The 25,874-nt window shown below is 41.7% G+C and overlaps 3 protein-coding genes across 19 annotated transcripts in view; 1 reads left to right on the top strand and 2 right to left on the bottom strand.

Annotated features, from left to right (window-relative positions):
- ANKS1A (ankyrin repeat and sterile alpha motif domain containing 1A) overlaps nt 1–11,832 on the bottom strand; it is a 191,637-nt gene extending 179,805 nt beyond the window's left edge. For 13 of the 14 annotated variants that reach the window (XR_010835055.1, XR_009337649.2, XR_010835056.1 and 10 more), the window contains exon 1: nt 6,939–7,141. Coding sequence is in view for 9 of the 14 variants with exons in the window: in XM_059076333.2 (XP_058932316.1) it covers nt 6,939–7,141 (203 nt within the window). In the remaining 5 variants the exon portion in view is untranslated. Of the gene's footprint in view, nt 1–6,938; nt 7,142–11,815 lie in introns of those variants that run through there. The other variant, XM_067006061.1, reaches the window with a different exon arrangement.
- TAF11 (TATA-box binding protein associated factor 11) lies at nt 7,367–15,387 on the top strand. 2 transcript variants are annotated; one of them, XM_059076454.2, is made up of 6 exons: nt 7,367–7,742; nt 8,200–8,900; nt 11,873–12,021; nt 13,535–13,622; nt 13,975–14,071; nt 14,740–15,387. In XM_059076454.2, the coding sequence occupies exons 2-6, from the start codon at nt 8,733–8,735 to the stop codon at nt 14,868–14,870; spliced, it is 633 nt and encodes a 210-aa protein (XP_058932437.1). In that variant the 5' UTR covers nt 7,367–7,742; nt 8,200–8,732; the 3' UTR covers nt 14,871–15,387. The 2 variants fall into 2 exon arrangements, with proteins under 2 accessions (XP_058932437.1, XP_058932438.1); XM_059076455.2 differs by lacking the exon at nt 13,975–14,071 and having other exon boundaries at nt 7,404–7,742.
- A 229-nt stretch (nt 15,388–15,616) lies between these two features.
- BLTP3A (bridge-like lipid transfer protein family member 3A) overlaps nt 15,617–25,874 on the bottom strand; it is a 56,644-nt gene continuing 46,386 nt past the window's right edge. For all 3 annotated transcript variants that reach the window (XM_059076323.2, XM_067006055.1, XM_067006056.1), the window contains 6 exons: nt 24,408–24,562; nt 24,173–24,323; nt 21,814–22,076; nt 21,046–21,154; nt 20,814–20,920; nt 15,617–20,407 (listed from right to left, as the gene is read on the bottom strand). In XM_059076323.2, the coding sequence (XP_058932306.1) occupies nt 20,282–20,407; nt 20,814–20,920; nt 21,046–21,154; nt 21,814–22,076; nt 24,173–24,323; nt 24,408–24,562 (911 nt within the window). In that variant the 3' untranslated portion in view covers nt 15,617–20,281. The remainder of the gene's footprint in view (nt 20,408–20,813; nt 20,921–21,045; nt 21,155–21,813; nt 22,077–24,172; nt 24,324–24,407; nt 24,563–25,874) is intronic.

Here is a 25,874-nt window from a genome sequence, read left to right as displayed (position 1 = left end):
ATGGGACTCATATTTGAAAATGTTGGGAGCCTCTGCTATCATAATTATAAATTTTTTAATGGGAACATAAAAAACACATGTCCTTAACAAACAGGATTATCATTCCAGATTCATCAAAGGTGGCGAGCACTGGGCTCCCATCAGATAACTGTAGTAGCCCAGGTTCACCAAGCCCTTGGCATGTGCCAGGCATTATGAGTCTTACACATCTTAACTCACGGGATGCTGCCTCAGGAGGTAGGTACTATCCTAGGCCCATTATATATATGAAGACACAGACGCTCAGAGAGGTTATGTAACTTGCCTAAGTCACAGGCAGAGATGGATCAGAGCCTGACCCTTAGCAGCCATGCTAAACTCTCACCAGTTAAGTAAGCCAGAGGGCTGCTCTGCTTCCTGGACCATCTCCACCGTTTTTAATAGTGGTAAGAACATCACAAGTAAAGCAGAGACAACTGACTTTCTAAAAACTCTTTTTTGATTTGTAAACTAAACAAACTTGATCTACAAATTACCGAGAAAGGATAAATATGAAGCCATACCATATAATTTCTAGTATTACTACCATTAACTCTACCCACACCAAAGTTATGTGAAGATGTTCTATGAATGTAACAATATAATTTTCTATACCACAAAAAATCTCCCAGTAATCTTTTGGAAATCAGTGTGGGGAACATTTTCTGAGGGCTCTCCAGAAGAGACCCAGTTCCTGCCCACAGGACAGCCCGACATTTCCAAGAACAAACTCTCCACTATCTACTTTTGGGGCTTCCTTGGTGTCTCTGGGCTATAAAACCCAGTAATTTACTTTCCCTACTGAAGACTAGGGCAGAAATAGCCTTGACTTCCTTTTGCAAACCAAAATTCATAGCTGTTTGAGGTGAACAAACCAAGGAGGGTGAGGGGTAGGGGGAAGAACCTTCAAAGGGATTTTTCTGGCCAAAGATGCAACTTTCACTGGGACCAGAAACTCCCAGGACAAGTGAACATGTTGAAGCTGACTAGATACAAACCAAATTCTTCACAGGATTGTTTCACTGTTTCCCCTCTCTAATTTTTGTAATTAAGACACTCAACAATGAACTTCAGGGACTTCCCTGGTGGTCCAGTAGGTAAGACTCTGTGCTCCCAATGCAGGGGGTGCAGGTTCAATCCCTGGTCAGGGAACTAGATCCCACATGCATGCTGCAACTAAGAGTTTGCATGCTGCAACTAAAAAAGATCCCGCACGCCACAACGAAGATCCTGCATGCCACAACTATGACCCGGTGCAGCCAAAATATAAATAAATAAATAAATAATATATATAAAATAGATTCATTAAAAAAATTTTTTTTTCAACACTGAACTTCCATCAGAGAATTAAGGAAAAGGGAGATCGCTGACTTAACAAACTTCTGTTAAATTATCTTTTACTACCAGTAGGTGCCTTACTCAGTTTAACATTAGGAATGCTCTAGATGTTTAGATATAAAGTAACCACGCTGCAGTCATTCCCAGGCATGCCACCTTGTTTTGTTTTTTAACAGGGGGACCATGTTCTGCTTTTGAAAAAGCAAAAATGTACAGCAACTCCAAATGAAAGGAAAAGGGTTGCCATCCCAATAAAATTATACTTAAAGAAGCATTTTAAGAAGTTCTTTAAAAAACATTTTTAATGAATTAAGAAGGTTCAGTGGAAGATCCAGAAAACTGCTATCCTAGTAAATAGTTGTGTTTTTTGTTATTGTTTTGTTTTTGCATTCTCTTAGAAGAGCAGGAACTTAGATCACACAAATCCATGAGTTCCTGCTTCTAAGCCCTCCCAATCTACATCCTTACATGGTCAGTGTTACACTCCTCCTCAGGATGTTAAAATCATCTTGCTCAAAATAGGCACATTCAAAAGAAATCTAGCACAGTAGGAGGGCAAAAGTAAAAGGGTCAGCATGAGAAAAAGCTGTCATGTCACTATAATTTCCAAGCTACACATCCATTATCAGGGGCCATTTCAATAGAATGGTTAGGGTAATCACTTTTTTTTTTAAAGTATGAATTCCTTAAATAAACATCAGGAATCCTCTTTCTTTAAAACAATGAATAACTTTGTCATATCTTCTGACATGTGGAGAGAACCCATTATTGTCCCCCAAATGGGATCCAATTTTCAAAACTTTCCATTCTTCATTCCTTATTTCAGAACCTTTTCATATCTTTGGGAAATTCATGACTGTCTTTGGATAATCTCCCCACCACCCACAGTAGAGTAAAAATCTAGTTAATAGTCAAATTTATTGCTACTGTCTATAAATTTACAGATTTCTCCAGCAAGCCTCCTTGGCTTCTTTTCTATATATATATATATATATATATATATATATATATATATATATATATATATATATATATATATATATATATATTTAAAGTAATTAATTTATTTATTTTTGGCTGTTTTGGGTCTACGTTTCTGTGCAAGGGCTTTCTCTAGTTGTGGCAAACAGGGGCCACTCATCATCGCGGGGCGCGGGCCTCTCACTATCGCGGCCTCTCTTTGTGCGGGGCACAGGCTCCAGACTCACAGGCTCAGTAGTTGTGGCTCACGGGCCTAGCTGCTCCGCGGCATGTGGGATCTTCCCAGACCAGGGCTCGAACCCATGTCCCCTGCATTAGCAGGCAGATTCTCAACCACTGTGCCATCAGGGAAGCCCCAGCTTCTTTTCTTATTCATTCTTCTCATGCTTAAGAAATCAGGTATAGAACTTTCCTAGACTATGACACAATCTATTCCTCAATTACAACCTTTGGTCTGTTTCTCTGTGCTTCTAAACCCTCAGGAGTGCATTTCACTTTACATCATTCACATTGACACATATCAATATTTAGCTCATAATCCACTTCATAGTTTTAAGCTAATGAATTGTGTTTTCTTTTAACTTTTCCTTTCCTCAGAATTTTCTTCCCTTAGTTGTTAGAACACTTTTAATCCAAATCTTACTGTATTCTCAAACAGAAGTTGCTTTCCTGAAAATCAGTAGTTTTCACAATAGCCATAAACATATTAAACTCTCCACTACATGAAAATGTGAGTGCCCTACTATGTGCCCAGGGCTGAGAAATACCGTGTTTAAAAAAAAAAAAAAAGTTGAACACAGAGCCTGTCTCAAGCTACAGAATAAAGGCAACCATTCAACAATTAGAAAATGAGACAGTATTATATAAAGTAAAATCCATGCTATTCAGAACCTCTGTAGGACTAGGCATTTTAGATAACTATGTTTTCTAGATAATCTACTGCTTGTCCTTTGAAATAATATTATATTTGAATCATTTTAGATAGAAAACTAAAATTTTTTGTACTTTCATTAACAAGCTATACTGAACGTAATTTAATCTTTATTTGATTGGCTAAGAGTCACAATAAACAGATACTACAGCACTAAGCTATAGTGCAGTGATGCTTGGGGCCTAACCAGGTGTGTAGGGCTATATTCATCTATGTTAATAGTCTCAAATTACTGGTGGTGGGAAAAATTATGTTAGCCTTTTATTGCTTTTCCTCTTATTTTGTCAGTCTGTCACACAGACATATCATACTACTGTAAACACTACAAGGGAACAGACCTTGTATTGGGAGAGGACTAATTTTGACAGACTACCTACTATGTGCCAGGCCTGAGATAAATTTTACAGTGCACCTAACAATTTGTGTAGCACAAAGCAGATGATGGGTAAACATTTGGTGGGTGAATGGCATTAGTGTGCCTGCCTGAGCAGGGCCTCTCCCTTATTTACTGTTTCTAATCTGCCGTGGCTTGGAAAACAGATACCCAAGAGTAAAAGAACAGCATTTAAGACGTGTCTGGCATGGCACTTTGCACGTGGCAGGTACAGCATGGCAAAACTGTACGTGCTCAACAGAACTGGGGAAGCCTAACAGTGAGCACTTACAATGTGCCAGAAACTGTGGTGAGCTTCTTCCACACATTACAAAGACAATACCTATAAAGCAGACAATATTCCCCCCATTTCACAGATGTAGAAATTGAGGCTCAGAGTGGTTGAGTAATTCACAGAAAGTCAAGCAGCTAGTCAGCAGTAGCAGCGAAATGTGAATCCAGGCAGTCTGACTCCAGAACAAGTGGTCTGAAGCGTTAATACTATACTGCCTCTGAATAAGTATACAGTAAATAAGTGAAGGTCAAAAGGACATGAAGTTCATAACAACTTTTTTTCCTAGTAGAAGTCTTCTTTGCTGCCTTTCTGATTCTCAGCAGGTATGTTCTCAATTGGTGAGGGTTACTATATGTAAAGCAATAAACTGTGAAACCTAGGCAAGCAAAGTATGAGTTGATGCGCTACTGTTCACTGCAGATAATGGGTTCCAAAGAAGTAGAAGCCTGAGAGGTCTGTGTGTTATTAGGGTCATTAGGGAGGGCTTTAAGAGGTTAAGACCTAAGCTCAAGCAGTATAAGAGAAAAGGGATGGGTGAGAGAGGAGGCATTTTGTAGCTTAAGAATAAGCACAAAGCCTTTGTGGAATGGGGGTGGGGGGTGGGGGGTGGGCTGGGTCATAAACAGATGAGTAGACAAACATACTTGTGATCCAGAACGTTTATATCCACTGCAGCTGTAAGCTCCTATTCCTGCCTGCTTTACTTGGTCACTCCAAACAGCTGGACAAACGTAGGCTGCAATTGACAATACTAGTGGGGTAGGATATGGCAGCTAATGCAAGGGCCAGATCTGAAGCTATGATTCCACGGCTTTCATTAAATAACCCAGGGTCCTTGAGGTGGGGTGTGTGCGCATAGGAGACCTACCATCTACTATCTCCAAACCTAAAAAGGGAGGACATGCTGACCTAGGGATTATCTAAATGCATGGTTTCATTTTCTCAGAAATCTTTCACTAGGTTTAATCAGAGTCACCTCTAATTAATGATACACCTAGTGTAACTAGTGCCTGCAGATCCTCTCTGCCCCTAGGAGTCACAGGGATGAGAGGCCGGGGCAGCTCTGAGGCCATCTACCATCTCGACAACAGATACAAGAGCAAGTCAGGAGTCAGCTTTCTTACACAAGGGAGTGGAGACAACATTCACCCTTTATGACAGAGACTGGACATATTAACATGAGGCCCAAAGTAAAAAAAAAAAAAAAAGAAAATCAACAAAGATTTTCTAGTCTTGCTAACTACAAGGTAGTTAAGTGGGGTGTGGGTGGTAAGGTATCTCTGGCAAACAGCCAAATGCTGTAGCATTCAGCTCATTAGAGACAGGCACCTCCAAACCGATATGGTCTTTCTCTCATCTCTCAGACATCAGAAGTGCAGGAATATCAAAGTAATCCAGGTAATATTCAAAACCCAATTTATGGATTCAAAGTCCATTTATTGAACACGTTGTCAGGCACTGATATAGGAACTGGGTATATAAACATAAAGACTAAGTCACTCTAAAAGATGGAAGTATAGCCATCCATTATTATTATTTCTTTTTATCACACCCGACCTCTTAAGGCTCCAGACAGAAAGTTCTTCTAGTGACCCACTGGCACCAAATAAGTCTCCTTTCCCACCTCAGTGCCCCTGATCATGGTGTGCCCACTTGGAATGCTCTCATAGTACCTCACCTACCCAAATCCTCACATCCTGCCAAGTCAGCTGAAGTCCCCCTCCTCCTGGAAGCCCTGATCTCCATGTCATCCCACAGTGATGTCTCATTTCTCTGAACTACTAACAGTGAGTACCATCATCAGTTTATGTAGAAATGTATCATTCCCTAATTGATACTTTTATTTATTCAACAAATCCTGAGTACTAACTGTGACAGCATTGTTCTAAGGGCTGGAAATTGCCACAGATGGTACTGGTTTTTGCCTCCCCAAAAGAACCCCTTGGGAGAGTTCTTCTCTTAGACTGCTTTTAAATATCTTCCTGTATAGACCTGAGTTTGCACTCAGTGCTTAATACCTAACAATTTATTAGAGCCTTGGGCTTTTTTGGTCTAAGCTCACTCAAATTGAAGTTACATAAACTAATGGGGAACAAAAGAGAATGAAGCCATTTCTAAATGAACTTCCACTTCTTAAAAACCTCAAAAGAACAAGGAAGGAAAAGAAAACCGGGTATGAAAATGCTGCTGAAACAACACATTTTACTCACACTCACAAAGCACCTACAATCCCCCCTCCAAGCCACATAAAAACGACCTTTTCCTCTCAATCCTTACAGCTCCAGATTCAAGTGTTTATTTTAACAACAGACCTTGGAAAAGTTTAAAGCACCCCTCAGTTTCCTAAACAAGTCTTTCTAAAGCTTTATTTTTTAATGAATAAACCCCCTGATGAACCCTGCATATGCCACTTAACAGACTAATCCAAAGAGATTCACTATATGGAACCAGAATTTAAGCTTCAAGCACAAGAGGGGCTCAAAGAAGAACACTCTGAGCGTGATAAATCCAGAGGCAATTTTAATATAAACAACAAAAGCCACGTCCTGCAGAGCCTAGTGGAAGGTTCCAAGTTCCCAAAAGAAGGGAATCAAGACAATTTCCTCCAAGGGAACTGCGAGATTCTGCAAGGCGTGGGAATTTCTGCAGGAGATGAGGGAGATTTAAAATATAAATATTTTCTGCTCTAAAGTGGCTTGTGAGATACAACAGCTGGCACCCAACAGCGGGCGAGGGTGAAGCCCGGCTGTGCCATGCGGCGGAGGCTGCCACCTGGGCACTCCCACCATTCTTCGCTGCCGGGTTAGGCGAGACGAGAGCCTGACGCCGCGCGGACCCGCACCGGCGCCCCTCGCCCCTTGGGCCGCCTGCCCTCGCCCCGGGTCACCCCGCAAACCCACCCCGCCAGGGCCTCCGGAGCCCCGATCTCTCTGGGGACCCAGGAGACGGGCAGGGGAAGGGGGGGTCTCCAGGCAGCTGACCAGCCCTGTAGCGTTACCCACCTGAGCAGGCTGGAGAGGGGATGGCTCGAGGAGCCGAGACCACCACCGCCGCCGCCGCCGCCGCCGCCGCCGCTGCCTCCCCCTGAGCCCCCGCTGCCGCCGCCCCCGAAGCCTGAGGAGAGCCGCTTCCCGGACAGTAGCTTCTCCACGGCCGGGAGGTGTCCGGTGCGGGCCGCCTCCAGCAGCTCCTGCTCCTTCCCCATCCCCAGGGCCGCCGCCCCCTGGACCCCCTTTCCGGGGCCGCCGCCAAGCCTGTTCTGGCTCGCAAACTTTCGGTCTCCGGGCAACGCGCCCCCCAAACCGGCCGGGACACCACCCCCCTCCCCCCGCCTTTTCCCCCAGGAGCGCGTCACTTCCGGGATCCGGCGTCACGCGTCAGAGCGCCCCCGCGCCCCGCCCCCTTGCCCACCTAGCTGGGCGGGGCTCAGCGAGCGGGAACAGGTGGTTGTGGTCTGCGCCAAGTGCACCCCGCTGCGCAGAAATAGGCCTCCCAGGTCAAGAGGAGAGCGTCGCAGGGTCACCCGCTGTATAAGTGGAAGGGAACAAACGCGGTTCACCTGTCTGCGCCTCCCGAAGCGCTCTCCTTTTCCAAAGGTTTTGGGATCTCGCAGGACAGAAAATACGGTAACTCATCCAGGCAGTGTAGAAACAAAGAGAGAAATATGGTAACGCGCACCTACATTTCCAAGGCCATTCCTTCAGAACACATAAATATGTAATGGGTGTGGGAACCTAGTGATAAAGACGTGAGTAAAATGCCTCCGCTACGTACCGCAATGAGGAAAGAGAGGAAAAATTTTAAAGGTAAATATCCGCACTTCATGCTCCCAATCCCTGAAATCGCTCGTTAAAGCGAAACACTCAAAGGAAATATCTCCCTCCCAGTAGGATTTGTTTCCCCTTACTTTTTTTTTTTTTTAGCCACCCCCGAGGCATGCGGGATCCTAGTTCCCGGATCAGAGATCGAACCCGCTCCTCTTGCAGTGGAAATGCGGAGTTCTAACCACTGGACCGCCAGGGAAGCCCCTATTTCCTCTTACTTTTGATGACATTAACCAAAGTGACATTAAAAGTGAGATTTGTAAAACCGACCCCAATCTTCAGTCCTGGTGAATTGGGAAAATCATAAATTGCGTAGAAACCGCCTGTTTTGTTTGTGGTGCTAGGACTGTTCCTGGCTCTAAGTAGACACTCTAGTTGTGGAGTTAATAATGCATTGGATAAATTCTGTTCAAGCTGTATGACTATTTTTTCTTTTTAGGTGCTTGAGAAACGGAAGAGAAATGCTGGCAATTCAATGTTAACACAAGCCCGAGGTCTCTGTTCAACTGAACTGTAAGAGGTTGAGTTCCTGCCTGGCGTTTGCCCGGTAGCCGCATCCCACAAGGGCGAACAACGGAATTGAGTTTTCTCCTGTCCCCAGACTTTACTCTGAGGAAAGTGGATTAAGGACGGAGTTCACTGACACTGCGTTTTGAGAAAGACGGAAAGGAAAAAGAAGTCCTTCAGTAAACAACAAAGCTCTCCGTTACAAATGCTGGTTTCCCAAGGTGGAAAATCCACAAACTGATTTCCGTGCCCTCAATTTTCCCTCTCCCCACCGCCACCAAATCCGAAGTAAATCGGAGCCCTGAAGTCCTCTAGGCGCGCCTCTTAATGACCCCTCGGAGGAGCGGTATGGGTGATGTCATAGCAGCGCGACGACAGGAAGTAAGCTCCTGGGCTGCGGTGCTGCGCGGAGTCCCGAGCTCCTGAGTCTGATAGTACCGCGATCTCCTCTCACTTCTCGCCGCCATGGATAATGCCTGCGAGTCGCCCACGGAAAAAGGTGGAGAGACGGAGTCAGATGAGACGGCCCCTGCTCCTGGGGGCCTGGGGGTTCCTGACACGGACGGAATCCCGGAGGAAACTGACGGAGACGCAGATGGGGAATTGAAAGAGGCCTCGGCTGAAGAAGGCGAGGTAGGGAGAGATGTGTTGATGAGGCCGGAGGAGTTGTGTCACTGGCTGCTTGACAGGCTTCTTGGTTGGTCCCTCCCAAGCTAAGATAGTCGAACTCACCATGACCCTTTAGATCTGCCATCGCGGGGTTGGCGGGAGAGAGGAGACAAAACCTTCAGAGCCGGTTCAGTTCCAGAGACCCAATCACTGGGTCAATATTTTTAATCCCTGCCCTTAGGCTTTAAAGCTACTTCTAAGGGAATTTCAAATAGCCTCTTGGTTTTCCTGGTGATGAAACTGAGGTCAATGCCAATCGACACTGAAACTTAGGGCAAAAGCTAGAACCTAGGATTCCTAGTACCACTTTCACCCCAGTATGGTTTCTTAGATATTGCTTAAGTGTAACTTTGTCATTATAGGCTGCAGAGTCGTTAAAGGGAGACTTTGAGGTAGTTACTAATTTAGTCACGTTCTTATCCTCTTGGGACATTTAACTGCTACCAGTGACCTGGGTGCTAATGTCCAAGGGTCTCTAAAGCACCAAACCTATCAATTGTGCCATCCCAAGAGTTCAGCAATGTTGCTCCGCTGAGCATCATTCAGGATACTAGAATCTCAGCGTTCTCTAGGTTCCATTTCTAAAGGTAGAATCTTGGGGTCTCAGAGCTATAATTCCTGTTTGAATATAAGTGTGCGAGCATGGGTGAAGACATTATTTTAAATGGAAACAGGCTTTCCGAGCATAAAGTTGTATAAAAATATATAAAGTTAAGAACTTTTAGAAAAAGAAAAATGTGACAAAACTACTTTAAGAAGGAACTTTTTAAACAGCTCTCAAGGACAGAAAGGATTTAAGTAATAATTAGGTTAGTCCAGTAAAAAGCTCACTACATACAGAAATTTGCACCTAGAAGATAAAAAAAAATTTTGATGCTTGTGAAACACTTTTTTAAAGTGATCATATGCCAGACCACAAAGAAAAGCATAAATTCTTAAAAGTAGAAATCATAACAGATCGTATCCTGTTAGTACAGTGCAATAGAACCTGAAATTAACAACAAAAAGTTTCTCCCACTCCCACTCCCTCCAAAAAACTAACACCTGGACATTTTAAACTAGTTTCTAAATAGCCTTTTGATTAAAGAAATGAACAAAGAGAACACCACATCAAATCCAATGGGATTTGACCAAAACTTTATTTAAAGAATAATTCATAACCTTACATATTTTTACTAACAAACAAGAGATATTGAAAATAAGCACCCAGCTCAAGAAACCAGAAAAAGAACAAAATAAACCAAAAGAATGTAGGAGCAAGGAAGTAATCAGGATGAAAGTATATGTTTATGAATTAGTGCTTTAAAAACATAAACAATAGGGCTTCCCTGGTGGCGCAGTGGTTGAGAATCCGCCTGCCAATGCAGGAGACACGGGTTCGTGCCCTGGTCCGGGAAGATCCCACATGCTGCGGAGCGACTGAGCCCGTGAGCCATGGCCGCTGAGCCTGCGTGTCCGGAGCCTGTGCCCCGCAACGGGAGAGGCCACAACAGTGAGAGGCCCGCATACCGCAAAAAAATAAAAAATAAAAAAAATAAACAATAAAATTAAGACCTGGTTATTTGAAATATAAATGTACAACATTATGAAATAAGAAAGGGCTATAGGCACTGATATGGAGATCTTTAAGCTTTAAGAAAATTTGATGTTCAAGTTTAGAACAATTTTGAAACTTCAAGAAAAATGGCTCATTTTTAAGGATACTATAAATCACCAAAATTGAAGCACAAAGAAGTTAGAAAATTTGTATATATCAGTAACTTGAGAAGTTGAAAAGGTTGTTACATATTTACTGCCTTCGTTTTCAGGTACTTCTCATATTCCTGTATGAGTTTAAATGTGAGTTTCTCTTTAAGGAAACAGAAATTAAATCTCATTAATGAGGTTTGTTGTATCCTTAGATTCTATATTGTTGGAGGGGATGAAGTTTGGATTTTTTTTGTTGTCATTATTAAACAGATATTAAACATCTAGTATGAGTAAAACAATGGTAAATATTTATGTGAGGAGAGATAAATAAGAGACGAACCTATCTTCAAAAAGTTGTCAGTCTAGGGGCTTCCCTGGTGGCGCAGTGGTTAAGAATCTGCCTGCCAGTGCAGGGGACAAGGGTTCGAGCGCTGGTCCGGGAAGATCCCACATGCCGCGGAGGAACTAAGCCCATGTGCCGCAGCTACTGAGCCTGCGCTCTAGAGCCCACAACTACTAAGCCCGCGTGCCTATGGCCCGTGCTCCGCAATGAGAAGCCCATGCACTGCAACAAGGAGTAGCCCCCAATTGCTGCAACGAGAGAAAGACCGCGTGCAGCAACAAAGACCTAATGCAGCCAAAAATAAATTAATTAAAAGAACTAAAAAATAAAGTTCTCAGTCTAGTAATCGGAAGTAAATATTTGCATGATACAGTGGTATTGAAAGATAGGAAGAAAAGAGCCCTACATGTGGGAGAAGCTCACTTAAAAGTCCCAAATTCAAAAAAACACTATTTTGATGAGAAGGTGCCTCCTTTTTAATATTCTTTCCACATGGAATCATCATCAGTAAAGAGATCTATAGATTTAGATGAAGAAGAGCTGGCTGGGTGGAGAGGACTTTTATGACATCCCCTCTAAAGAATGAGGTCAGAAGAAGGGGATCAGGGGGAGAGTGGTTTTCATGATCCTTGGCACTACATTGCCCTTGTAAACAGATAACTGGAACTAGGATCATAGCTAACCTGGAAAACGACTATTTGGTAGGTTTTCTTTCCACGGCTGGGCTAAAAACTCCTTTAGGAGAGACAGGGTAGTTATATTTGATGGTACAGCCAATGCCTGGAACCAAAAAACTACAGAAATAAATGGATTTGTTGTGTTGTAATGAGAAATGATGTCTTCTTACCTTACCCAAGTCTGGGAAGTAGGCCAAATATATAAAGGGTTTCTTTTGTCTTCTTAGCTCAAGAGTCAGGATATCTCAGATTTAACAGCAGTTGAAAGGGAAGACTCATCATTACTTACTCCTGCAGCCAAAAAACTGAAAATAGATACCAAAGAAAAGAAAGAAAAGAAGCAGAAAGTGGATGAAGATGAGATTCAAAAGATGCAGTAAGTCACTTTTCTGATCTTTCCCCTTTCAAGGCTCTAACCTGACCACACAAAGTTAATACATTTTTCTTGTCCTTAAATTTTTTTTTTCTTTATTAAACTCAAAAGAAAATAAAGCAATTAATATTGTATTATGTTATAGTATAGAAAATATAAGTAAAAAGAAAAATATCACCATACCACCAAAATAAACAGTTAATATTTTGATGTATATTCACCAAGGTATTTTCTTTACATATATATATCTATAAATTAAATTTAAAATTTCAAAGATGTAACCTGTTTTCCACATTATATATGGTAAATGTTTTCCATGTCAATAATTATACATCTAGGTCATAATTTTCTTCAAAATGGAAATAGCTTCATTATGTTTTCTGATTGTAAAAATGGTATGGGTTCATTGCAAATAATTCAGAAAATACAGAAAAATAGAAAAAATAATTACTTACAATTCCACCACCCAGAGTTTACCCAGGGTATATATTTGGGTATATACCTTTTCAGATATATTCTTTAATGTTTGATATATCAGTATATAGCTAAATATTTTCCAGTCAGTAAATATGCCCATAAATCATCATTTTTAATGGCCGCATTGTATTCCATTATGTGGACGCACTATAATGTAACCTATTTCTGTAGTTGTTCTGGGTTATTTTTTTCCTCTTTTGACAACATTATGATCAACATCTTTGAGCACTTGTCCATTTACTTCCTAAAATAAACTCCTAGAAGGTAATTGGTAGTTTAAACAGTATGAACATTTTCAAAGGATTTTCATTTGTATTTCCAGATTCTCCAAAAAGGTTGTTCCACCTCACAGTCTACCAGCATGTATGAGTTTGTGTCCTCCCATCCTCACTAATACCATGCTTTTTAATACTTCTTTGTCTGTTTTATGAAAAATGTTAATCTTGCTTTAGTTCATCATTTTAATTTCTTTAGTTAATACTGAAAATTAATATTTTTCCTCTCTATATATTGGCCATTGGTATATTTTGTAAATTTCCTATTCACTTCCTTTGCTCATTTTCTAAAATTGGTATGGCCATATTTTAATTTATTTGAAAATTTAACTATATATTAAGATTATTAACCCTTTTCCATATATTTTATAAAATTTCCCCTTAATCTGTTAATGTTGGAAACTACTGGTTTGAATATAAATTTACATATTAAATTTTTATCTTTAATGTGAAGTGTAGTGAGGTAGCCTTATGGGGAGAGAGAGCCTAATGCTGAAAACATAACCTGTATAGTGTGATTCAATGACCCAACATTGTTTTTGTTCTTAGTGAAGTAAGAAAGGAACTTGCATTTCACTTATTGTCAAGTTCCGAAAGAGCAGAAATGCTTTATCTTCATTCCTCATAAACACTAAGCCTAATACTATTGATCCCTTGAAAAATTTATTTTTTAAATATCTGAGGCTTGCTTTTATTGACATAATAATATATATCTTAAGTATTCATTCTTATAAGTGAACTTAATTACCTGAATCTTTGTCTAGAATCCTGGTTTCTTCTTTTTCTGAGGAGCAGCTGAACCGTTATGAGATGTATCGCCGGTCAGCTTTCCCTAAGGCAGCCATAAAAAGGGTAAGGATGGACTACCACACTCATTTCCATGAGCTATGAGAACTGAAGGAGACTCCAGAGCTGTATCCATTGGCATTCTGAAGTGAGGTGTTAGGCAAGTTGGTGGAACATTTAGGCAGGAAAATAAAAATAGCATGCCCCTCAATAATCTGACCAGTTGTGATTTTGTAGTCTAGGGATAGGGTCTCAACAAATAGAATAGGCCATTATACACCTGAATCCTTTTGTTTTACTGGTGTCAGTTTCAGATCCAGCCTTTAGCGAACTCTTTCAGTGCAGAGCTCTTATGGGTACTGTGTTCCAAAGCCAGTCCTTGACTACCTTAATCACAGTCTTTTGTCCTTCTTTCAAGCTGATCCAGTCCATCACTGGTACCTCTGTGTCTCAGAATGTTGTTATTGCTATGTCTGGTATTTCCAAAGTTTTCGTCGGGGAGGTGGTAGAAGAAGGTGAGTGGTGTTGGTCTAAATACTGGATTGAGCCTGTGGTGGTCTTATTTCCAAGAATATCTATAGTGAGGGACTTATTAAGGCACCAGTGGTGGTTTCCATTTACACTAGAAAGGGAGCCTTGCATTCAGGAGAGCATGAACATTATTCCTTGAAAGTTTCAATACTGGAAGGCCTGGAAACACCTAGGAAATCTGCCCTCTGATTCCTGTCCTCAGCCCAGGGTGACAGAAGCAGACTTTGTATTTTCCTCCAATGGATTTTGCTCATTTCTGCTGCCAAAAGTAAAGATACAAAAAAAAGCAATCACTGGGGCTGACCAGTGTGGTATAGTGAGTAGTTGTCCCTGATGTTATGATCCCTGGGAACTGCCCCCTGTCCATCAAGTAAAGAACCTGGCTGCTGCCCATTGCTAATTTCTAGCTGGTGAAATACCTATTCTTTTAAGGAGAAGATATGTTTTAAACTGTTACTTATGATAAAACCTGATGTGGGATATACTAAAGCTAACATGATACATTGTATAGCATTCTCTTAAGAAGGGAAAATGTCTTGGTTTATTTCTTTAGCAAGCTTAAGAAGAGTTAATGAGAATTACAGGACTCAAAAGGATTGTAATAGGTAAGCTCTTGTGTGATAATGAAACTCTCTCCTTGCCCTCTGTTTAGCACTGGATGTGTGTGAGAAGTGGGGAGAAATGCCACCGCTACAACCCAAACATATGAGGGAGGCTGTTCGGAGGCTGAAGTCGAAGGGGCAAATTCCCAACTCGAAGCACAAAAAAATCATCTTCTTCTAAACCACAGTCTAGAAGGGCCTGGTACTGAAGGAAGAAGTACTCATTCCAGACTTCCTATTGCATGAGACTCTCTGCACTGGTGCTTTAGTATCTCAGTCCTCGAAGGATTCCATGATGCTTTAATGTCTTCCTCAAAACTCTGATATTCATTACACCTTGAAGGCATGCAGCCTGTTTCATACTAAATATTGGGACCTCTGAGGGCATTCTGAGGTATTTAACTATTACTGGCTAGTTGGAAGAAGAAAGGTTGATGAGCCTTAAGCATCTTCTGGACAGGAATGCTGCTTTCAGAAAGAAAACCCTTCCAAGACAGTTTGACGGTTTCACATTGAAGCCTGAAGTTGCAATGACTTAGGTTGTTTCTTACATTTGGTTTTAAGTAAATGAAACAATCAGAAACTTTTGACTTATGATACTCTACCGTGAAGGACACGGTGACATCAGGAGTAGTGGAATAGTCTGTCCTTGTAAACATTTTGGTGAGTGATCATTAAACTGTTTTCCAACTTGCCAAGTGTGCGCATTCATTTTCTGGCTAGCAGGTTGGAATGGTGGGGAGAAGTTCATCGTTCTTTTTTGGTGTCAGAATAAAACTGGTCTTGGCTTTTTTGTGAAAATTTGAGCCCTCCCCATTTCCTACCAGAACCATTAAAATTTTATCTCATAAAAGTACTTAAAGTACTTAAAAACAATGTTAAAAACCCATATGTTTCAATTGCTATAAACAGATATACCAGAACCAATACTGTTTAATAAGTTTAATTTGCTTTTTTCAAGTGGTTCACAGAACCAGTACACTCAAGTTTTGATTAGATACTGCAACATTAATATTTCCCAATACTGACCAATATTCCAGTTCATTGGATACATTCTCATTGTTTTCCTCACGTAGAGGGGAATGGAGTGACCTTTTATTGACAGTGATTAGCAGTAATAAGGCTACTGTAATATAATTGGCAATCCCCAAGAATTCTTTCCTCTCAATCATTTGGTGTCATAAGGAGAGGGGTTTTGAAGCTGTTCTCTTTTGAAGCTTTCCTGAGCATGTCTTAGTAAAGATTCCAATTCTGTTTAGCACCCTGAGTAGGGAAAACAGCTTGGACACACAAAGTTGGGCAAATCTGGATTTTAGTATCTTACATTAAAACTCATGGCTTTAAACGTGTAGTTAGCCAATGGTGTATTCCACAAAGAAATGCTGTAAGACTCAGGCTAAATCTTGACCAAAAACTAATATATTGAAGGGAGAAACAAAAACAGATCTTCTCTCAGCTCTCAGAGGGAGCTTTTTAAGTGGTTATAAGAACTATATCTATTGCAATTTGAGATACTGGATAAGGATGAAATTTACAAATAATAAAGAAGGAAGTTCACATCCCAAGTCTAGCCACTTAGCAAAGCCTCACAGTTTAAGGTTATCTGAGAGTGTTTCCCCTTGTATCTGTTTTAAGAGAGGGAGAAAATAATCCCCATTCAACAACAGCTACTATCCATACCTACCCAGAGGTGAATGGGAATATTCCTATTCTAGCAGAAGGTGGGGGAAGGTCCTGGGGAAGGCCATAGTCCCTGAAAGGATAGGACGTCACACCAGAATCTCTTGAAACACAGTAATTACTATGGTAAATCACAACGCAATGACACAGCTCTTGCAGTTCTCAAATAACCAGTTGTCATCCTACTAGCTTGTGTAGCAATGTTGTTTCCATAGTTTTGTGATATTACTATAACTATTTTTGGAAGATTAGGCAAGTATTAAATAGGGGAGAGAAAAAAAAAACCCTTAGTTTAAAGGTTTGGAATGGAAACTTCCCATATCACTATGTTCAAACTACCTCTTCTTTCCACTACCCCCTGAACTAGCCTATGGGGAAACTGATGTAAATGGGTTAAATGGAAGCATTTAAGTTATGGGGTATGTGAGGGGTGGCTTATCCCTTGTATATTCTATAGACAGGAACCATTCCTTTCAGAACCATGAAAAAGGGTACGTAAAGGTTGAGGCCTGTGGCAAAATGAGGGTCAGATCAAATACACAGCAGAAAACAGCCATCACGAGAACAGAACCTACTCCTTCTGTCCTAAGTCTAATAAACTAGGTTAATTATTCCAGTGAGTTGAAAACAGAATTTGAGATTGATAACCATCCCTGCAGCTCAGCTAAGAGAGATTTAAACCAGTCCATATGCACTAAAGCACATCTCTAGTATATCTGTGTAAACAGGAACTCTAGACAATCATAGATGATACATAGGTGTAAATGCTTCACAGCTGAAATGGTGATGTGCGGTGGCTGAAGTCTTTTGAGGGATAGCGGTGCTATTACTCCAGACATTTTCTTGAGGTATTGTTATTTCTTGTTCACAGAGTCTTAGAGCTCCAAGGCAGAAATTGTAAACAGTCCAAAGGAGCTGATACTACTATGTTTTCCTTCTGTCTTTTTCCTTTACGTTTATCCTGAGGACTACCAACAAGGTCACATTTCATTATGAAAGTCATTCTTCCCCCAATGAATAGGAGTATGAAGTTATACAAGATGATTTTTACTAAAATTCCATGGGACATTGACCCCAACCACATTTCCTGAGGCAGGAACTTCAAGACACAATGCCCAAAGCTGTCACATAAGGAAATTCAAATTCTAGGGCTCCATTTGTCACATGGATGGGAGCGCCAGAGAGCCCAGAAACCTGACTGAGCTCTGCTCATTAAAGGGATGAGCCTCAGTGCTTGCCAGATTTGTTTCTATTGCCTCCCACCAAGCACAAGCTTAAAGTGAGGGTGTACCAAACAATTCTTTGCATGGAGGGACACAGTGGGTAGAAGAGGAGGGGAAGGGAAGAGAACCAGAATGTGATTTTATACCAATTCAGGTGAACCTAAGGTTGAATAATTCTGTTTTCTGGCTACTGGCTCTCCCTCCTCCCCCTTTAAACATATTAGAAATGCCATACTTGAGAGGAGCAGTGATTCTTTTTGTTCATCATTCTGCCTTTGAAAGAGGCACTTAAGGGGGAGTCTGGAGGGATTCAGTTACCCTCTCCATTGTATATCACCAAATAGCCCGTTTTCCATAATTCCTCTTGGAAAACCATCATGCAAGGATTCCTCTTAAACCTTCTGCACCCATACAGTTTCTGCCAGCACCACTTCTTCAACAATGACCTCTAGAAGTTTCTGATTTGCTACGAGAAGTGCTTTCTTTTACCTAAGGCTAATAGGTACAGCCCTAGAGCTAGTATTTTGGGACCTGAAGAACATGTCCCTGCTCTTGACTGAATATCTGATCTAACACTACCCTCAGCTTTCATCTTTCCAGAACTGGAGCCAACATTTTAAAGATGTGTCCACATGTGGAAGTACCTCCACCACCTGATAATTTTTGCTGTTCTCTGGACCTTTCCTCTCTTCACCATATACTTTGTAAATAAGGTCACTAGAAGTGCATGGATATTAAGACATTACCATGGCCTTGCATGAGGTGCTGTTTTCTGTGTTGGCTCCACATGCCCTCCCTGATGATGCAGTCGGGCTTTTGGCCACAGCAGAACACTGACCCCTCCTCCCTCTCGGCAATGCTTAGGTTTCTTTCCTGAGTTCTAACAGAGCTCACTGCCTCGCTGGTTGCTGATTCTCCCATAAGTGCGTTACTTCACACTTACCTACACAGAACCTCACCTGTCACTTTCCTGAGTATTCACAGCCCAGTTTGTGAATCTTCTGCAATTTCATGTTTTTTTTTCAATTTCTTCTGATTTATCTTTCACTGCCTGGAAGCAGTGACATTTGATTGCACTGTAATATCCTACTTTCAGGTTATTTATAAAATTCTTAAATAAGGTTAAACCAAGCATCAACCCATAGGGAAATTACCCTGTTAACATTCTCTCTAGAAAGGTGTTTATTTTTAAGTCTCTACGTTGTTTCTTAAGCATGACAGAACATTCCCATAATCTCATAGTAATTGTTGTTTTTAAGACTGCCTTGGTGAAGAACCACAACAAAAGTCTGTAAAAGTCTGAGCAAATTAGATTTTGTTCCTTCTTGAACACATATTTCTTTTCATCCTCAAAAACTAGAATATACAAGTCAGGCATGATTTCCCATAAAGGAAACCATTTTCTCTTTCCTTCAGTAGGTCATGTGTGATTAAGACTTTAGTGACACTACTAAATCACTATTTTGCCATCTTGCCAATTCAAGGTGAGTTAGCTGATGAACTTCTGTCCAACACAGTATATCACAGAGCAGTATGGATGAAGATAGAGTGTTGGTAAATAATTCGGTAGTAAAGAAAGGGGGAAATAGCTCTTTCATCAGGCAGGGGCAAAACCTAGCTAGGTTAAAGGGTTTTGTTTTGCTTTGTCTTTTACTTAAGTCAAACTAACATGATTTTAAAAAGCCACAGTGATAGAGGGGGGTAAGAGGAAACAGGCTGAGATGTTAATGTTACAGTTTAAAACACATTTTCAGCTCCCAAACCACCAAGTGCTAATGAGAGTGCTGGTAGAAAGTCATAGTGCTGGGAGAGCAGATGTGCCAGGGACCCCAGGGAAACATGAAATAACCTGTGAGGTGCAGCTAAGGAAGAGAGACAGGACACGGCCAGCAACAGCGGCACAGAACCAAGCTCCCCTACCGATCCTCACCATGTCATGCCTTCAACCTAGCTCAGGGTGAATAGTTTCTTCTTAAATTTCAAACAAATTGCATTATAGAAGGGAAAGATGATACAAGTGAGCTGCTACTGTTGTTTACTTCCTATGACAGCATCACAGCGATGAAAGAATCACAGAAAGAAAGCTTAACCCTGAAAAATCTGATTGTAATATGAGCCAAGATGACATGAGCTTGGTTTCCTTTCCAAACAAGGCAGAATCCATGTCTCATTTATTCTTGTGCCTCCCCAGGCTCCTGTCATGCTGGGTATTTCCTTTTCCACTCTACTACCGTGGCCGAAGCTCAGGCCAAGGACTTCTCAGGTCCACTACAGGAAGCTCTGGAACATAGAATCTTTGGTGGCTCTGTGGGTGATCAACTGAGGAGATGGGTACTCTGCCTTGTTCACACAGGTGGGGCAAGCAAATGTCTCTGCTATGAAACCAGACGGTGAAATGACCCTACAGTGTTGAGGAGATTCCACCTAGTATGCAGAGGGCCAAAAGGCTTTATACAGGAAAGACGTGATGCCTGAGCCACGCACAAAGCTGCCCCCAACTTCCTGGAACGTGGTAATACTTTGCCCTATCTTCCATCCAAGTCAGAACTGCTAGTAGAAAGGACACCACCAGGAGTGAGTTGAGCATCCTTAGCTGACTTGTCCAACACTGGATGGTGCCTGTCACAGGTGGTGTGATTGCTGGTGATCTCCTCCTCTCTCCTTGGCACAGATGGCTGAGCCATTGCTGTCAGAGCTCAAAGAGGGGGTTATATTTCCTAATCTCCTGAAGAAGTTTCTCTTTATCCTGGTTGGCATGAGCCAATGCTTGTTTAGTTTCTATAAGTTCCTTTTGTAGAGTAGGCAGTTCTTGTACCTGAGGAACAATTAGTAATTCACAGTGAATGAATAAGGTAACACACCTTGCAGAAACATCCAGTAAGGGAACAAGGAGTAAGAATTCAAGCAGAACAACCCACAAGTTTGGTCAATGATCAAGAGAACCCAACTAGATATTTTCTAAGAGCCCAAACCCCTCTTCAGAATTCATCAGTTGCAGGGACAGCAACAGGTGGAAGACGTCATCAGCAACTATTCACCTCCAGCTCCTGACTTACATCCTCTGTTCAGCACTTCTAGAAGCTGCTGCTAGGTGACAGGAGCCCAGACCACCCAGCTGTACCCAGCACAAGCAACCTTTTCAGCCCTCTGGGTTTTACCAGCTTCTGTGATTACAGCCCCTAAGGGTTTATGGGAAAGGTACTGTTCAGTTATATCCTCACCTGTGGACCAAAAGTCTCCCCTGTGGGCACCAGAAACACCTGTTCTTTTGGGGGCTGCCTCTTCTCACTTTTAAGTACTTCGGCTGATGGTCTGTCCTGAGCAGCAGCTGGAAAAAAGTAAAGGTTCTAAATGACAAGCTGCCAGCAACATGCAGACTATTCCTAGTTGTCACCTATTCCCTTACAGGAGCAAAAAGGCAGAGAAGCCAGGAGGCTGACAAGCCCAACTCACCGCCTATGTGGAACACACCATCGTCACTCCGCTTCAGCACAACGTGCTCCATGGATAGAGTGATGGGGATGGGGCCTGGAGAGGTTGGATAGATGGGGGGGATATCGTCCTATAGGAAAGAGAGAAACCACATGATGCCCCCAACCAGCTCAGAGCAACATAGGTAACAAGCCATGCTTCTACCATTGAGCTGGAAGAACTTTTTTTTTTTTTGGCGGTACGCGGGCCTCTCACTGCTGTGGCCTCTCCCATCGTGGAGCACAGGCTCTGGATGCGCAGGCTCAGCAGCCATGGCTCACGGGCCGAGGGCTCTGCGGCATGTGGGATCTTCCCGGACCGGGGCACGAACCCATGTCCCATGCATCGGCAGGCGGACTCTCAACCACTGCGCCACCAGGGAAGCCCTGGAAGCACTTTTATGTCAAATGTAGGTTTATCCATACATTCTTGCGAGATGTGAAAGGCATAATTGAGTCTCTCCCACTCTAGAGGTGGTGAGACTGAGGATCTGATAACCTAATGGGCTTGCACAGTCATGCTGCATGCCAAGGGTCAGGGCTAGAGACAAGATCCCCTCACTTGAACCCAGGACTCTTTGCCAGCAACACATTTTTATGTACTACTGTAATACTGACAAAGAATGCTAATATGCATTTCCTTACTTGATCCTCACCACATTTTACAGGGACAGGATAAGAAGTTAACAGCTGTCACTGCCAGAATCCCTTCCTGACAAAGTCTAGGGTAAAACCCAAAAGTTCCTCTCACCTTTAGAGTGATCCTAGAGTTCAGGAGCTCAATCTGCATGGGAACTACCAGTGGGATCTCCTCATCCTCCAAGAAGGGCCCCAGGCCACTGAGCACCGAAGTGAGCAGCTCAAGGTCACAGCCCTGAAGCAAGAAACGTAGGAAGCCATTCTGTGTGGCCAGAGGGGAATGAACAGCTGCACCAGGCCCCACCTCAAAGCGAAGGCCTACAGCTGGCCTGATGTGGCCAGTCTTCAAAGTTGAAGCTTCCTGAAAGCTTGTGCCTTTGAGAAGAAAGAAAGAAGAAAAACATATTAATTAATTACTAGCCAGTGATTGTTCTAAGCACTTTATATATATTTAATATTCCTAACAACCCTGGGCCAGAAGTATTATTATCATTCCCATTTTAGAGATGAAAGAACTACGGCACACAGAGTAACTTGCCCAAAGTAACACAATTTGTAAGTAGCAAGGATATGATTTGCACGCAGGCAGCCTGACTGCAAGGACTGTGGGCTTGGCTAATTTGCTCTAATGCCTCTCATGACAGAAGGGATGTTAAGGACCAATAAAAAGCTGGTCTTGCTATGAATCAGAGGCACTGGGCTGATGGCCAAGGCAAAACTCTTAAAACAGAGGACCCTTGGGAATTCCCTGGCGGTCCAGTGGTTAGGACTCAGCGCTTTCACTGCTGTGGCCCAGGTTCAATCCCTGGTCAGGGAACTAAGATCCCGCAAGCCACACAGCACAGCCAAAAACAAACAAATAAGCAAACAAACAAACAGAGGACCCTCAACTCTGCTAAATTTGATCACCTCTTCCTTTCTCCAAGTCTTGGTCTTCTCACCTCTCTCTGAGGAAGCCAAGTGGGATCTATGCTAATTTACTCAAAACTGCATAAAGAATAATCTCAGGTGTAGCCAAGGCTATGAAACAACTTACATACCTATATAAATGCAAATTGGTACAACCATTCTGGAAAACAAATTGGCATTATCTACTAAGGTTAAAGCTATACCTACCCTAATGACCTAACAATTATTTCCTCAGGAATATAAACCTGGAGAAACTCTCCAACATACATATCAGGAGACAACCCTACTTGAAATAGCAAAAAAACTGGAAACAACCCAAATTCCTGTTCAGAATAGACTGAAGAAGTAACTAGAGTAATGGGTACAAGAGATATTTTGGGGGTGATGGTGATGGTTGTAGAACCCTGTAAGCTTACTAATATTTATCAAATTGTATACTTACAAGGAGTGAATTTCATAGTACGCATAAGCAGTTTTTAAAAAAGCAAAAAGTGGTACATTTCTACAATAGAATATTATATAGTAGTAAAATTGAATAAATTATAGCTAACTCAACAACCTAGAAGAATCTGAAGAATATCATGGTACTTGAAGGAAGCAAATCACAAAAGAATACAAACCATGATTCCGTTTAGAAAAACTTGAAAAACTGCAAAGCTAAATAATACATTGATACAAACACATGCAGAAGAATTTTAAAGCAAGAGAATGAGAAATGCAAAATTCAGGACAGTGATTCCCTATGATAGGTGAGAGGCAAGAGGAAGGTTCTGGAGAGGGACTCCCAGGGACTTCAAAGTTAACGATACTGTTCTATTTACTAAACTGGGTAGTGGGTACATGGGTTCATTGTACTGTTGTTATTTTATACCTTATATATATTTTACAAGTATTCTTTAGTATCTACTCAATTTTTTTTTTTTTTTTTTTTTTTTTGCGGTATGCAGGCCTCTCACTGTTGTGGCCTCTCCCGTTGCAGAGCACAGGCTCCAGACGCGCAGGCTCAGCGGCCATGGCTCACGGGCCTAGCCACTCCACGGCATGTGGGATCTTCCCGGACCGGGGCATGAACCCGCGTCCCCTGCATCAGCAGGCAGACTCTCAACCACTGCGCCACCAGGTAAGCCCTCTACTCAATATTTTAAAAAAATTTTTTAAACAAAGTATGTAGCTTAAGCCCAGATTTTTCCTGTCATCTTTTAAAGTATAAATGATAATTCACATCAAAGGACTGAATCAGAAGTTCCCTGATCAGGTATAGCTTGATGTTAGCAGCCTCACAAAGAAGCGGACACAGTCCTCATGTATAAGCATAAGGAGCACCTGGGAGGTGAGGATGGAGACTAGCCTACTGAGTACAAAACCCCAGAAAGAGCTCTGGGAGGCTCCTTGCAAGAAGGAGGCTTCATTAGACTTCTTCCTCCCCCTAATGGTTGCTGGAGAGAAGCGCCAAGGTCTTGACACTAAGGTAGCTGCCCTTGGAGCACAGTGCCAGGAGCAAGTTAAGCTATGGATGCCCCAGAAAAATCCCACCAGCTCTCCTGCAATCCCTCCATCCTCACCTGGGCACTGTCCATGCAGGAACTGCCAGAGTCCCACGGTGCCTAGCTGCTGAAGGGTCAGCTCCTCTGCTTGCAGAGCCACAGTCAGGTCCTCACCACGAACCTCAATCCCCAAAGACACCTCATTCACCTTCAGGACCAGAACTGAGACCTGTAAAAGGAGACTCCCTTAGCTGAGTCCCAAGCTTCCAGCTTAGAGTCTACCCTCTGCAGAGAAGAAAGTAGAACAGCTGACCAGGTGAAGATGGAGGTCTTCCCCACTGGGTGAGGCTGAACTGTTGGCCTCTGGTGACCCCTGGCCATAACTATCTGCAACAGGGCTCCCTTGAACACCAGCACTGTCTAAGACATTGGGAAGAGATCCAGGTGGAAGAGATTCTGGACCAGACTCTGCATAAGAAAGATAACAAAAGAATTTGAGAGTCAAAAAATTCTATTCAAATCCAATCTCTAAAAACAGTGACAACTGTAAAAACAAAACACTTATGACACTCATGAGACAACTGGAAATTTGAAGGCTAGATATTTAATGAATTTAGGGAATTATTGTTAATTTTTAAAAGGACAATGGTATTTGGTTACCTTAAAAAACGTCTGTAAATGGAAGCAACCTAAGTGTCTATGGACAGATAAATGGTTAAACAAAACGTGGTATAAACATACAACAAATAATGGTCTTAAAAAGGAAGGAAATCCTGACACATGCTACATACAACAAATAATGGTCTTAAAAAGGAAGGAAATTCTGACACATGCTACATACAACATAAATGAACCTTAAGGACATTTTATGTGAAATGAAATAAGCCAGTCACATATGGTTCCATTTATGTGAGGTACCCAGATGGCCAAATTCATAGAGACAGAAAGTAGAATGGTGATTGCCAGGGGCTGGTGGAAGAGGGAATGAGGAGTTATTGTTTAATGGGTATAGTTTTGCAAGATGAAAGAGTTCTGGAGATGGATAGTGATGACGGTTGTGCAATGATTTGAAGGTAATTATTGCTACTAAATTATAGTTTAAAATAGTTAAGATGGTAAATTTTATGTTATGTGTATTTTACCATAATTTTTTAAAATTCTTAATATTTAAAAAATTTGTATTTTCTAGAGATGCATAATGAAAATATTTATGGATAAAATGATATGTTTGGGATTTGCTCCAAAATAATACGGGAGGAAGGGAAGTGGGCAGAGAATATATAAAACAAGAATGGCCATGAGTTCTTAATTATCTGAAGCTAGGTAATGGGTATATGAAAGTTCGCTATTTGATTCTATTTTAAAATATTTGGATTTTCCCATAAGAAATTAATAACAAAACAAACATAGATATATACCATCCAGCTTAAGAAACAGTACATTCTCTTTTTATTTTCATTTAGATACTCTTTAAGGGGCGATTTTAAAAGTTTTCATTTCAATAAGCTGAAAGAACTAGTGTTAACTCCTAGTGGTGATTAATCTAATACCTAAAGGTTACTTGTTTTATCATAGGCAAAAAGCTCCTAGTTATTTTCCAACAATAAAATACATAGTTTAGGCAAAAAGCAGACAACAAACACACACACCATTGATACAGCCACAGAATTAGTCTTACCGCCACAGCTACATGGCTGTAAGACTAGCGCTCTCTCCTTTGAGTGTTGCTCTGTGATAAAGGTCAAGTACTAATCAATAACCTAAAAGATGTGGGGATAAA

The sequence above is a fragment of the Kogia breviceps genome, chromosome 10, assembly GCF_026419965.1.
Source record: "Kogia breviceps isolate mKogBre1 chromosome 10, mKogBre1 haplotype 1, whole genome shotgun sequence".
Lineage (NCBI taxonomy): Eukaryota > Metazoa > Chordata > Mammalia > Artiodactyla > Physeteridae > Kogia > Kogia breviceps.
This window is presented reverse-complemented; position numbering and strand designations above follow the sequence as displayed.

Excerpts from the sequence above, each read along its gene's own strand:
- TAF11 (XM_059076454.2), top strand. The coding sequence starts at position 8,733 with ATGGATAATGCCTGCGAGTCGCCCACGGAAAAAGGTGGAGAGACGGAG. Across the intron at positions 8,901-11,872 it reads CCTCGGCTGAAGAAGGCGAG|CTCAAGAGTCAGGATATCTC; the intron begins GTAGGGAGAGAT and ends TTGTCTTCTTAG. Across the intron at positions 12,022-13,534 it reads GATGAGATTCAAAAGATGCA|AATCCTGGTTTCTTCTTTTT; the intron begins GTAAGTCACTTT and ends ATCTTTGTCTAG.